Source organism: Oncorhynchus masou, chromosome 8, assembly GCF_036934945.1.
Source record: "Oncorhynchus masou masou isolate Uvic2021 chromosome 8, UVic_Omas_1.1, whole genome shotgun sequence".
Taxonomy (NCBI): domain Eukaryota; kingdom Metazoa; phylum Chordata; class Actinopteri; order Salmoniformes; family Salmonidae; genus Oncorhynchus; species Oncorhynchus masou.
In genome coordinates this window covers 18,812,109-18,826,580 of record NC_088219.1, presented here as the reverse complement: position 1 = coordinate 18,826,580, position 14,472 = coordinate 18,812,109, and the positions used below count along the sequence as shown (strand labels likewise).

The window sequence follows — 14,472 nt, the reverse complement described above, 5'->3', positions numbered from 1 at the left end:
AGTCTCTAAGTGTTTGTTGGCTCTTGATGAGTCTTCTACACCCCACAGCACTACTCCACCTCTGTGTCGCTCTGTCCAGCCTAATGTGATTGAGTCATATTTGCAGTCTCTCTGTATGACTGCTTACCCTGTACTGCTGCGTGTTCCAGGATCAGTGCTGCTTAATCTCGCTCTCCGCTTCGCCTCAGTGTTCTCCTCTGACCTGGCTCTGTTTCCTCTGAGACCCCATCTAATTAACGGGTCATATTTGATACTGCTCTGGTCTCCCAGGCACTGATCCCTGGTTCATTAGTCTGCCAGTATGTGTATGTTAACATTTGTGAATGTGCATTTGTTCTGTCTGCTTGCGGTCTCCAACTGGGGGATGTCAGGTTGTGTGTTTTTGCAGCATCTAGAGATGCTGCCTGGCAGTGTTTTCCTGACTGAACCTTGAAATTATGAATGATATGGTCCCTTTTTTACTGTCATGTAGGTTTCAAGTCTCGTAATGGGTGTCCACTGAGGGGAGAGGTTTGTGTCTGTCTGTGTGCTAGGGTTGGGCGGTATGCAGATTGTCATTCCGTGATAGTTTCTGTACCATATTAGGCGTGCACTTGAACAAATAATATGATTTACACAACAGGGGTCTTGAGTCAGGTTGAATGTCTGTGCTGTAACCAATAAGCTTTATCTTGACATCTAGGCGCTGAACAAGCCAGTTAGCAAACCAAATGCATTGCCCTGAGCTGGATATAATTTGCAGTAGTGTGATAATTTGCATTTGTTTTTTTGGGGTGTCTGTACTTAAATATAAAAAGTATTGTCTTCTTTTACTTCATTACATTCATAATGAAAATAATGTACTTTTTACTCCATTTTCCACACCCAGTTTATTATTTATTTTTTCTGATTCACTCCCCTATAAAGACAACATCCCTGGTCATCCCTACTGCCTCTGAACTGGCGGACTTCGTAAATGGTCAGGTTTGCTTAATATAAGGAATTAAATTATTTTTTTACTTTTGATACATAAATATATTGTAGAAATTACATTTACTTTCTATACTTAAGTGTATATATAAAACCATACTTTTAGACTTTTACTCAAGTAGTATTTTACTGGGTGACTCACTTTTACTTGTCATTTTCTGTTAAGGTATGTATACTTTTACTCAAGTATGACAATTGGGTACTTTTTCCACTACTGATAATTTTACACATCTTAGCAGTTGCGTAGCACAATATTTGAACAAATATTTTGACTTTCTGCTCTGAAAACAGAGCAGAAATACCTAGCAGCGAAATCCTTGTTCCCCTGGCTTGAATGCAAAGGCAGTTGTCTCGTCATAGTTGGATACAGTGGTTGGAATTCCACTGCTGTGTGATGTTGTTGGAGAGGTCTTTAGGAGGGGGGGGTCATCCTTTGTGCTGTGTTAAGTAGACGTGCTGAACATACTGTTCCTCAAGGGGATCCCAATTCTGTTATAGATGTGTTCTACACAGCCATGTAATGTATTTATTAAATTCCCTATAGCATGGGCCAAACCTCGGTTCAACATGTCAAACAGACAACGTGTTTGAAGTTGTCTGAGGTCGGGAGGAAGGGGAGATGATGGTGCGATGACCGTTTTGGGTCAGTTTGGGTCAGTAGTTAGCTGGTTCATGCTTGACAAGAATGTTTTAGGCTGTTAGGGAATGAGTGGAGGTGTTGTGACCTACTTTTGGAAAAGGGTTGCTCTGTCTGAGCGGGAGGAGGGGAGTTGGATTGGCAAGCCGCCATCTTTATTCACCCTGTTACCTTGGCGACAGAGGTTGAAGCATCACACTTGGATCTTGACTGAAACGAGCCCGTTTTCCCCCTTCAGCCTCCCTCCCATAATTTTGCATGTGCTCAAAAATCAAAGCACATTAAACATCAGATCAGTTTATTCTTCCAGACTGAGAGCGAGATGGAGGACACACACAAATTGCCTCCACAGACACATGCGCACACACCAGGGCTGACCCCAATTAGTTGATTGTTTGGTTGTTAGGCTGTTGGTTAACTGAGATTGTGTTTGTTGAGCAGTAATATATTTATATTTGGTTTGCTAAGTGGCTATATACAGTACCAGTCAAAAGTTTGGACACTTAATAATTATTATTATTTAAAAATTAAGGAAAACCCCTTGAATGAGTAGGTGTCAACTTTTGACTGGTATGTTTTTTAAATTTTTTTAAGGTAGTAAATGAGGCTGAACTAACTTTTTGCTTTGCTGATAGCCAGGTGTGGAAGTGGTAAAGTGTTGGAACTCTCCTGTTGGGACAGCTTTATGTAGGCCCTAACATTTTGTGGGCACAGTTTGTCATTGTTATACTGAAATGAATGTGTTGGCTTTGCTGGAATGGATCTTAAAAAAAAAACATAAATGGCTTCTTGAGGTAATCACCTGGAATGATTTTCAATTAACAGGTGTGCCTTGTTAAGTTCATTTTCTTTCCTTAATGTGTTTGAGCCAATCAGTTATGTTGTGACAAGGTAGGGTGGTATTCTGAAGAGAGCCCTATTTTGGTGAAAGACCAAGTCTATATTATGGCAAGAACAGCTCAAATAAGCAAAGAGAAACAACAGTCCATCATTACCGTAAGACATGAAGGTCAGTCAACACGGAAAATGTCAAGAACTTTGAACGTTTCTTCAAGTGCAGTCGCAAAAACCATCAAGCACTATGATGAAACTGGCTCTGAGGACCGCCACAGGAAAGGAAGACCCAGAGTTACCTCTGCTGCAGAGTATAAGTTCATTAGAGTTACCAGCCTCAGAAATTGCAGCCCAAATAAATTCTTCAGAGTTCAAGTAACAGACACATCTCCACATCAACTGTTCTGAGGAGACTGCGTGAATCAGTCCTTCATGGTTGAATTCCTGCAAAGAAACCACTAAAGGACACCAATAATAAGAAGAGACTTGCTTGGGCCAAGAAACACGATCAATGGACACTAGACCGGTGGAATCTAGTGTCTTTGTGCGACGCAGAGTAGGTGAATGGATGATCTCTGCATGTGTGGTTCCCGCCGTGAAGCATGGAGGTGGTGTTGTGATGGTGCTTTGCTGTTGACACGGTCTGTGAATGAATGTATTTAGATTTCAATGCACACTTAACCAGCATGGCCACCACAGCATTCTGCAGGGATATCCCATCTGGTTTGCGCTTAGTTGCGCTATCATTTGACAGAATTCAGATCATGGGGCCGTTCTTAGGGTTCTCCCTGTACACCATGTCAGATCTGTAGGATAAATAAAGGGGGCATATAAGCAGACAATGAAAGCTCTTACAATGTTCAATGATTAGTTCTCCCAAATAGGCAATTGGCTACATGTATATTTGTAAACAGCTGGTGCACAATATCTAAGGAAGTGTCTACATTTTGCTCGTCTGAGTATCTCATGATAAGCTGTAGACCACACAATCTACCTAGAGTTTTCATCTGTAGTTATCTACATACCACCCGAGACTGATGCTGGCACTACCACACTCAATGGGCTGTACTCCGCCATAAGCAAACAGAAAAACGCTCTTCCAGAGGCAGCGTTCCTAGTGGCTGGGGACTTTAATGCAGGGAAACTTAAATCTGTTTTTACCAAATTTCTATCAGCATGTGAAATGTACAACCAGAGTGGAAAAACCTCCAGACCACCTTTTCTCCAAAAAGATGTGTACAAAGCTCTCCCTCGTCCTCCATTTGGCAAATCTGACCATAATTCTATCCTCATGATTCCTGCTTACAAGCAAATATTAAAACGAAGCACCAGTGACTCGGTCAATATAAAAGTGGTCAGATGAAGCAGATGCTAAGCTACAGGACTGTTTTGCTAGCACAGACTGGAATATGTTCCGGGATTCTTCTGATGGCATTGAGGAGTACACCACATCAGTCACTGGCTTTATCAATAAGTGCATAATAGACGTTGTCCCCACAGTGACCATACGTATATACACCAACCAGAAGCCATGGATTACAGGCAATATCCGCACTGAGATAAAGGCTAGAGCTGCCACTTTCAAGGAGTGGGACTCGAACCCGTAAGCTTATAAGAAATCCTGCTATACCCTTCGATGAACCTTGAAACAGGCAAAGCGTAAATACAGGACTAAGATGGAATCGTACGTCACCGGCTCTGACGGTCGTCGGATGTGGCAGGGCTTGCAAACCATTAGAGACTACAAAGAGAAGCACAACCAAGAGCTGCCCAGTGACATGAGCCTACCAGACAAGCTGAACTACGTCTATGCTCGCTTCGAGGCAAATAACACTGAAACATGCATGAGAGCACCAGCTGTTCCGGACGACTGTGATCACGCTCTCCGCAGCCAATGTAAGACCTTTAGACAGGTCAACATTCACAAGGCCGCAGGGCCAGACGGATTACCAGGACGTGTACTGCGAGCATGCGCTGACCAACTGGCAAGTGTCTTCACTGACATTTTCAACCTCTCCCTGTCAGAGTCTGTAATATCAACATGTTTTAAGCAGCCCACCAGAGTCCCTGTGCCCAAGAACACTAAGGTAACCTGTCAAAATGACAACCGACCCATAGCACTCACGTCTGTAGCCATGAAATGCTTTAAAAGGCTGGTCATGGCTCACATCAACACCATTTATCCCAGAAACCCAAGACCCACTCCAATTTGCATACCGCCCTAACAGATCCACAGATGATGCAATCCGTATTGCGCTCCACTCTTCCCTTTCCCACCTGGACAAAAGGAACACCTATGTGACAATGCTCTTCATTGACTGCAGCTCAGCGCTCAACTCCATAGTGCCCACAAAGCTCATCAATAAGTTAAGGACCCTGGGATTAAACACCTGCAACTGGATCCTGGACTTCCTGATGGGCTGCCCCCAGGTGGCAAGGGTAGGTAACACATCAGCCACGCTGATCCTCAACACAAGGGCCTCTCAGGGGTGTGTGCTCAGTCCCCTCCTGTACTCCCTGTTCACTCATGACTCCACGGCCAGGCACGACTCCAACACCATCAAGTTTGCCGATGTCACAAGTGGTAGGTCTGATCAACGACGAGACAGCCTGTAGGGAGGAGGTTCGAGACCTGACCGTGTGGTGCCAGGACAACAACCTCTCCCTCAGCGTGATCAAGACAAAGGAGATTGGACTACATGAAAAGGGGGACTGAGCACTCCCCCATTTTCATCTACGGGGCTGTATTGGAGCAGGTTGAGAGTTTCAAGGTCCTTGGCGTCCACATCACCAACAAACTAACATGGTCCAAGCACACCAAGACTGTCATGAAGAGTTCACAACAAAACCTATTCCCCCTCAGGAGACTTGGCATGGGTCCTCAGATCCTCAAGGTTATACAGCTGCACTATCGAGAGCATCCTGACTGATTGCATCACTACCTGGTATGGCAACTGCTCGGCATCTGACCGCAAGGCACTACAGAGGGTAGTGCGAACTGCCCAGTACATCACTGGGGACAAGCTTCCTGCCATCCAGGAACTCTATACCAGGCGGTGTCGGAGGAAGGCCATAAAAATTGTGGTACCGAAGTGCCAAGTATAGGTACAAGAGGCTTCTACTCCCAAGTCATAAGACTCCTGAACATCTAATCAAATGGCTACCCAGACTATTTGCATTGCCCCCCCCCCCCTTTTTACACCACTGCTACTCTGTTATTATCTCTGCATAGTCACTTTGACTCTACCTATATGTACATAATAACGGGTGCCGACTAACGGGTGCGACCCGCACATTGACTCTGTACCGGTACCCCCTGTATATAGTCTCACTATTGTTATTTTACTGCTGTTCCTTTTATTTCTGATTCATATTTTTTTAACTGCATTGTTGGTTAGAGGCTTGTAAGTAACCATTTCACTGTAATACCTGTTGTATTCACGTCTCGAATGTTCAGAAAGTTAAGCTTACGTAGCAAGAATCTTATTGTGAAAATGGTCTGTGACACTACACTAATACAGTAATAGTTTCGTGCATGTGACTAATAAAATTTGATGTGTAATGTTTATGGCCGATGAGTACCGATGACAATTTATCTTCATGTGACAAGGTTTGAAAAGGATTTGCCAGTAGATTGTCGACTTGATTCTTGATGATGACTGCTAGCTAACATTTTGAAAGTATGATGTTGACATGATTAGTTCAATCAAAGCTCCTGTAGATATAACGTGGTTTGCCGTAATTTTATATGTGGCCAATGATCTTGAGCCTTCTTGGATGGGCACTTCTAATGCAACCCTATGGCAGCACCCAAGGGTCTTGAATTTGAGCTCTACCTTTTTAGAGTTTTGAGGTGACAAAATGACAGAACACTGTGCCAATCAGGGCGCAACTAGAGAACATTACCAACCCATTCACTCTGCATTTTCCGCTTGCTGCCTTACTCAAAAAAGGGACCGTATTTAAAAAAACAACTATGCATTCAATATTATTGCTGTCTTCCTGTTGTCATTGTTGGAGTGGACACGTTGTTTGCGGAGTGCACTACCTATGTTACACAAGTGGTGTCTTATTTCATTCCATTTATGAATTTTGACAATTTAGTTTATCTTTTGTTTGAGGAGCTCCTGTCAATGTTGTGTAAAGAGATGCATGCACAGAAGTAGGCCTATAGGCTACCCGACCTGCGTGTAAATGTAGGCATATAAATGTGCCCATTTGGGGATCTTATAGTTTTCACTTTTGGTTTGATGCACCACCACTGTGGAGCTTCTCAAAGTAATGTCTTCACCTCAAACAGCAAGCAAACAGTCTGTTGAGAATGACAATAGTTCTATGTATTTGACAAATCTTTCCTGCTCTCTCCCTTTCGATAACCACTCAATGTGAAAAGGAAAAATGTGATTCTCTGATCAAATGGAAACGTCATGAAATCGCCCTACCTGATTTATATCTTATCAGTGCTTGACTTGGACTGGAATAGGTTCCGGTACTGTCTTTTTTTAAATATTTAGTTGCAAGAGCTCCACAATACTTTTGAGCTAATATTCTATAAGAGGAACAGGAGCTCAATTAGTAAAACCTTTGAAGTGCTGGTACTCAGCTCCGGTGAGCTCCTGCCCAAGTCGAGCACTGCTTCTTATCCCATGTGTAAATATCCTACATGGCAGGAGCTCACTGGTGTGGAAACTCAGAAGGCCCAGAATATTTTATACAATGTTGCAAGTTCGCTAGCCTAAGCTTTGGCTGACCCAAGTTAATAGTTGATACAATGTTTCAAGTTCATTGCAGACAGGCCATGTGTAGTGTTAGGTTCTTATTTTTCAGAGTAAATAACTCATGGACACTAGAGAAGCTTAACCAAGTTTAATTCTTCCCAAAGTGTCTTTTACAGCTGTAATTCAGACAGACAAGGTATAAATATCCCACTTAAGACATCTCCTTCTCTCCAATCCTTACATCTTATGGTTCCACAGGAAGGACCTGACCTCAACCCCTCCTTTTCCTAATCTGCAGATGTCCATCTGCCTCCCCTATAGCAATCATTTGATCTCCTCCCGTCCACCCAGCCTGTTCCACAGCCACAGTCTTTTTACAGATCTCACTCCTTATATTCTATGCTTCTGGTCTATCATTTATTTAATATCTCAATGTTCAAAGTTTAGCTAACTGTGTTGATTCCAACAGTAGCCAATGTGATTTATAGGATATTTATTGTTATCAGGATATTTTCTACCTGCAGGCTGCAATGTTTGTTGTTTTTATAACGTAGTTTGCAATAGAAGTTACTTTTTAGGTTTGTATAATTTTCATTTAGATTTGGATAGAATTTTGATTCACCACATCACAATGATTTTGAGATATGAAGATGTAATAAATTAAACTTTTATGAAAATGTGCATGTCTAAACCATAACTGGCATGCAGATCGGTAAAATGGTCAAATAAATTGTCATTCCACATGAAAAAGGTTGCCAACTCCTTGTGTAGCCTGTTACCGGCAACATCAGGAGAGTGACGGCAGAGTCTGCAAAAGCCAGCGGGTGGATAATAGTTGGTTCAGGTTGTTTTTTTTTTTCTTTTTTTTTCTTTTTCTGGTTATCTAGATCTCTGGCAACCTCATGAGCCATTTTGTCTTATTTCATCAAACCATGAGCTTTAAGCATCAGACAAGCTCAATGCATATAGTTGATTTTGATAAAAACACAGTGTCTATATATGGAAAAATGCATGTTTTAAAAATGTCTACCAATCCATTGTTCGAAGGAACAGAAGACTTTCGGTCGATCCAAGCTGTCTGGGACAGCCCTAGCCTGTGCACTCTGAGTCTGGCCCATGTTGTCTTGGCGCCATGGGGTGATCTCCTCTCTGCAACAAACAAGGCACGTTGGTTTTTCTGTCTTTGTCTATTACTGTGTAACTGTTGCTGTGGGTTCCATCCCTCCTGGTAGATTCTATTCATACTGTGGTAATAACTTTTATCAGAAAGGGCCCACTGTTTTGGTAGACAATCAAGCGCAAGCATAGTTGTAACTTCATTAGTTTACTTTTCAATATTTTGATACATCTATATGTCAAAATGCTAATTTGTACTGTAAAACATTCTAAGGATAAGTGTCATATTGTATTCATATCTAATTGAGTGATATATATATATTTTTTTTCATTTTTTTTTTTTTTAATATTTTTTTAAAGAATGTTAAATGTGAGTGCTACAAATATGCAGCTGCACCAAGGGTGGGAGCAGGCAGCACGCCATGGAACAGATCTCTCCCAGCCTCTCCAGCTCACCACACGGGAGCTGGGGCTCTTGCACCGCAGGTGGACATGTTTTTAATTGTGTTGGGAGGCTGTTCGGCTGTGATTGTTCTGATTTGTGTGGGAGTCCTCCCTGCAGTGCATCTCACACAATGAGAATAGGGTTAACAGTGCTTTAATCCCAGTGCTGGAAGGCACATGACGGCACAGCGATGGGGGCTTGGAGGAATAGTCTGACCCTTGTGGAGCTAAACATGTAGTTTCTAGGTGTCACTCTGTCACTAGTTTTTGCCTTATGTAAGGAAGCATGTTTTATTTCACACACATCCACTGTTTGCTGTTGATAGCGTCTTCTGTCTTGTCTGTTTTTGTTGGATTTTTATTTTGAATCGCTGCCAAACCCCACAGGAGGCCTCTTGCCAGGCCATCATTGTAAATAAGAATTTGTTCATAATTGACTTAACTTGTCAATTAAAACTTGACAAGGTTTTACTGGCGTTTAGGCTGTATTTTCAGTTTGCCATTTTATACCAATAATGATATCAGCACAGCACGGTAATACCAAGCTTGAATAATTCAGTGATTGTGTTTTTGGAAGCATACACTGTCACCCATCAAGGGCAGTATCTTCTGTTTTGAAAGGCTAGCTTTTGTCTTTGGTCTCTTCTGACATTGCACAGAACCTAGTCTAAAATGGATTGAAACGACCCCAATTTGTGCATTTACATCAAACCTTTTCATTTGGAACGTTACGTTTACAGTCACCTGGTGTGTTTTGAATCAAAAATAACTTCAATCAAGAGTTTTCAAATCAACTGTCTTTGAATCTTAATTGGACCATGATATTGGAGGTTGTTAAAGGATATCAGTTAATTAAACATCCACACCACTGCAGATGAGACTACTGCTGACTAATTGGGTTTGAACTCCTCCCTCTGCAACTGCATCCTGGACTTCCTGACAGGCAGACCCCAGGTGGTGACGGTGGGCAAAATCACCTCCACCCCACACGACTAACACCATCGATGATTTTCCAGACAACATGACAGTGGTGGGCCTGATCGCCGAAGAGACAGCCAACAGGGAGGATAGCCCCACTACAGAGTGGTGCTAGGGAAATAGCATCTCCCTCAAAGTCAGCAAAACCAAGGAGCTGATCGAGGTCTCCAGGACACTGGGAGGGGAGAGGGCTATTGACATGTGTTTACTTTATGTGAATTGTCATACTTGACATGGCACATTTAACTCTTCTGTATATCCTATTGTGTACACATCAGGCTATTACTAGGCATATTACCGCTTCTGACTAGGCATACTACCGCTTCTATTATTAGGCATACTACCGCTTCTATTATTAGGCATACTACAGCTTCTATGACTAGGCATACTACCGCTTCTATGACTAGGCATACTACCGCTTCTATGACTAGGCATACTACAGCTTCTATGACTAGGCATACTACCGCTTCTATGACTAGGCATACTACCGCTTCTATGACTAGGCATACTACCGCTTCTATGACTAGGCATACTACCGCTTCTATGACTAGGCATACTACCGCTTCTATGACTAGGCATACTACCGCTTCTATGACTAGGCATACTACCGCTTCTATGACTAGGCATACTACCGCTTCTATGACTAGGCTTCTATGACTACTACCGCTTCTATGACTTGGCATACTACCGCTTCTATGACTAGGCATACTACCGCTTCTATGACTAGGCATACTACCGCTTCTATGACTAGGCATACTACCGCTTCTATGACTAGGCATACTACCGCTTCTATGACTAGGCATACATACTACCGCTTCTATGACTAGGCATACTACCGCTTCTATGACTAGGCATACTACCGCTTCTATGACTTGGCATACTACCGCTTCTATGACTAGGCATACTACCGCTTCTATGACTAGGCATACTACCGCTTCTATGACTAGGCATACTACCGCTTCTATGACTAGGCATACTACCGCTTCTATGACTAGGAATTTTTTAGTAGACTTTACTCTTTTTATTGCTGTTGATTTTTCTACTGTGTTGAGGGAGCTAGCACACAAACATTTTGCTGCATTTTTAAAAACCTGCTGTAGACTGTACGTGACAAGTCAAATTTGAGTGAATTGACAAACGTGAAACTTGGGAAAGGTTAAGTGTTGTCAAAGGATCTGTATAGCTGCAATTATAAAATGTACATGTTTTATAGAGACGGGGTTACTTTCTTCCTGACTCGTGTCTTAATAGCTCTATCTGCATACCCGTAATTCCTCTCTCCCAATTCCTCAGGTATTCCGAACTGGCGAGGGCATGGGCATCCGTCTGGACAGTGCCTCTGCATTCCAAGGAGCCGTCATCTCTCCCCACTACGACTCCCTTTTGGTTAAAGTCATCGCCAGCGGGAAGGACCTGCCTGCCGCCGCGGCCAAGATGAACCGGGCGCTGGCGGAGTTCCGTGTCCGCGGGGTCAAGGTAGGGTCATTAATTATGGCACATTGTCACATTTTTAGGCCTTTTATTCTCCCGCTGCACGACTCAAGTGACTAATTTAATCCAGTCAGCAAGAATTTTTTTGAACTTATCAAATAACCTTTTTTCAAAAGTGCTTGGAAGTGCAGCTTCTGAAAGCACCCCGTTATATCCGCACCTAAAACTGTCTGCATGTGTCATTACTGTGTAATGGTCAGATGTTTTTAGCACAAGATCCTTACTACGGGAAAAGCAGCATAGTGAAAAGTGCTGAAAGTGGCAACTCTGGAGAAGTGGAAAGCAGGAGCTCCATGAAAAGGATGTCGGAAGGCTAAGTGGGCAGAGAGAAGGGAGCTGTGTAGAGGCCGTTAGGCCAGACAGGTCATCAATGCATTTATGATTCATCTGATCCTGATGATCAAAGACATTTGTAAATGATAAACATTGTAGAGAGCTGAATTTTTCTCCCCTCAAAGCCCAGATTTTCTTTCTTGCAAGTAGTGCATCTTTTTAAATGGCACCGTTTTTAATTGGTAAATTATTTAGTAGTAATGGGAAGTAGAAGCTAAATATACAACAGACTGGATTGCTTGTCTACTCATGAGACGGACAGGATAAAAGACTAGCAGATGGAAAGAAATGCAGGTAGGTTTCTACTTTGTATCGAAGAGGGCTTTGGTTTGGAATTGTAAAGTAGAGAATCAGAGTTGCAATACTAGTGTCAATAGCATATGTTCACATGAAAGCACAGTATGAATGGCAGTAATGTTTGTATGTGTGTGTTTTTGTTGGATTTAAGGGAGGGAATTATTGTTCTGCCAGCCCTAGTTTTCCATGGCTCTGAATGAAACCTTTGATTGGTGGGTGTGAGAGAGAGCGAGGGTTAGGGGCAGCAGCTGCACCATGGCCAGCTGCGCTTTTGAAGGGGATGCAGCAGGGGAACGCTCCAACATCTTAACTGTCCAACCCCACACACACACACACTTACCTTCCTGCATCAGCTTCTGCAAACCACCGCCAACATGATTCTATTCTCTTGATTGTCCTTTTTCTTGTTCCTTTCCGCTTGTCTAGTGTCCCCTCCTTGAATTTGTTTCCTTATTCTCCTCTTCTTGTTGACCTGATACAGTGTGACAGACTGAGACTACTTGCCCTGTGTAGTTGGGATATTTCATTTATCACATATCCCTTCCCTCTCACCCGCTCCCTTCCCCTCTCACCCTCTCCTTACCCCTCTCGTTCCCCAAGTTAATGCTCTCTTCAGCCCCGGAGGTATTTTGTTGGCATGATTATTTGCAGCACAACAAAATATCAAAGACATTAAAGCTGCTCCAGATCATCCCCTCTCTGCTCCACAGGAGCACGAACTAGCGAATTGTCACATGTTTTTTAATGATGACTCATTATCACTTCAGGATGGGTGAAGAGGTTCAAACCATGTTGGTCGCACAATTGCCTCCCTCCATTTCCTTGCATGTTTAATTTCCCTCACTGCATATACTAAACTCATTTTCCCCCTCTATCATGCATCCATCCTTTCCCATGTCAAAGTCTCATTCGCTCTCACGCTGTTCCTCCCAGCAGGGGAAGGCCACTCGAACCCCATTGGGCCACAGCAGTGCCTCCTTTTTTTACATTTATTTTTTTACTACCCAGCTTCAAATGGCTAGTTTATTTAGCACTGACGCCACCAGAGATGTAATTACCTGTTCAAGTAAGAGTACAGCCAAGTGATTTCCCCCAGCAGCACCATTAGGTGTTAGAGAAAGGAAGGAAGTGCTGCTAACATCTGCCCAGATTTACACAACATATTGGGTGAAAAAATGGTCAGAAAATGTGATGCCATCCTAGCCATAGGCAGTGGTGGTTTGAAAATCTGAGCCGACAAGGTGAAGACATCTGTTGATTTGCCCTTGAGCAATGCAGTTAACCCTAATTTGCTACAGTGGTGCCGTACCACTGGCTGACCCTGTAAAACAACCCATTTCCCTGCACCTATCGTACTACTGTGGCTGACTCTGGAAAACAACACGTTTCTCTGCACCAATGCGGCTGTGTGACATGCTTTTCCAATTCCCTCGTGAAAAAGCAACATCCGTAAACATGTTGAAATCCTTTTTCAAGGTAATCCCACAGTCATTTATGGGCGTAGCAACAGACTCGGAGCCTCCCAAATTCACCGTCAACAAGATTTGTTATTTCAGAGCTCATGTTACCCACTGTGCTGTTGTGCTAATATCTTTGCAGTGTACTGTAGTGGTGTATGCAGATACACCTTGGAAAGACTAACCAACATTACCAGCCCAATATCCATGACATGTAGCTGTCTCACTCTGCAGCTGGATTATCAATTGGCTTTTAATTGTGTTTTTTTGACCCCTCGCTCACCCGCAGATAGAAATTGTACCTTAAGTGGTCTGGGAAATTATTCCTTTGGGTACTATGCAATGATTCCTGTGCCCACCATCAGTTATCTTTTGTATGTCCCTTTCTCTTACCACCCTCCTACCAGACATATGCATTTACAGTACACATGAGCATGAGAGCAAAGACAAAGGTCTTAATCAATTGAAATGGGAGCAATAGGTTGTTGCCAGCTTATGTAACTACTAGCTTCCTTTACAAGTAGAAATAGAGATGTAGTGCTCCATATGAAACAGCAACACATTCACTGCCACTGTGTAGCGCAAAAAAAAACTGCTCTTTGAAGCCCTAATCTGCACTGAATGGTTCCCAGAGGTGTGACTGGCTTTAGAGGGAGATATGGCGAACTGAAGCAGGGTGTGGGGAGATATGGAGAGGAGTTGTGTGAAATCGAGATGAGTGGGAAGCTGCTTAAAGAGAAGAGGAAGATGTAGTGTGCAGACTGGATGCAGATTGTTCTCTTTATTTCAGATCTCACTCAGATGAACACATCTGATTTATTATTATGCATAGATACTTTTCAGTCATTAGAATTTGAAGGCTTTGCTGCACTCTGCTTCGAAGTGGGATAGTGAATTAGGGACGTGCATTAAGGATCTAAGGATTTCACAGCTGTGATACTCACTGTCATTATATCCCCCTCTGCTTTGCTCCCCTTTGCCTCTCTATGCAGTTTAGTGATGAGGAGACATTTTTTTAGGACCAAGGTAGAAGATAAACAAGGATTTTAATGCTGTATGCAGCAATCTGTTAATGACCACTTAAACATGCATGTACATGAGTCATTTGCATGAATAATACTCAACCCCCTCCAACGCTCATTCTCTCCCTCACGCTCTCCCTCTCTTCTGCCTCCCATATTTATCGTTCACACACAAA

The 14,472-nt window shown here is 42.9% G+C and overlaps 1 protein-coding gene across 1 annotated transcript in view; it reads left to right on the top strand.

Annotated features, from left to right (window-relative positions):
- LOC135544314 (pyruvate carboxylase, mitochondrial-like) overlaps positions 1–14,472 on the top strand; it is a 97,648-nt gene that overhangs the window by 47,394 nt on the left and 35,782 nt on the right. Inside the window, exon 10 of the mRNA XM_064971828.1 lies at positions 10,990–11,172. Coding sequence (XP_064827900.1) covers positions 10,990–11,172 — 183 coding nt within the window. The remainder of the gene's footprint in view (positions 1–10,989; positions 11,173–14,472) is intronic.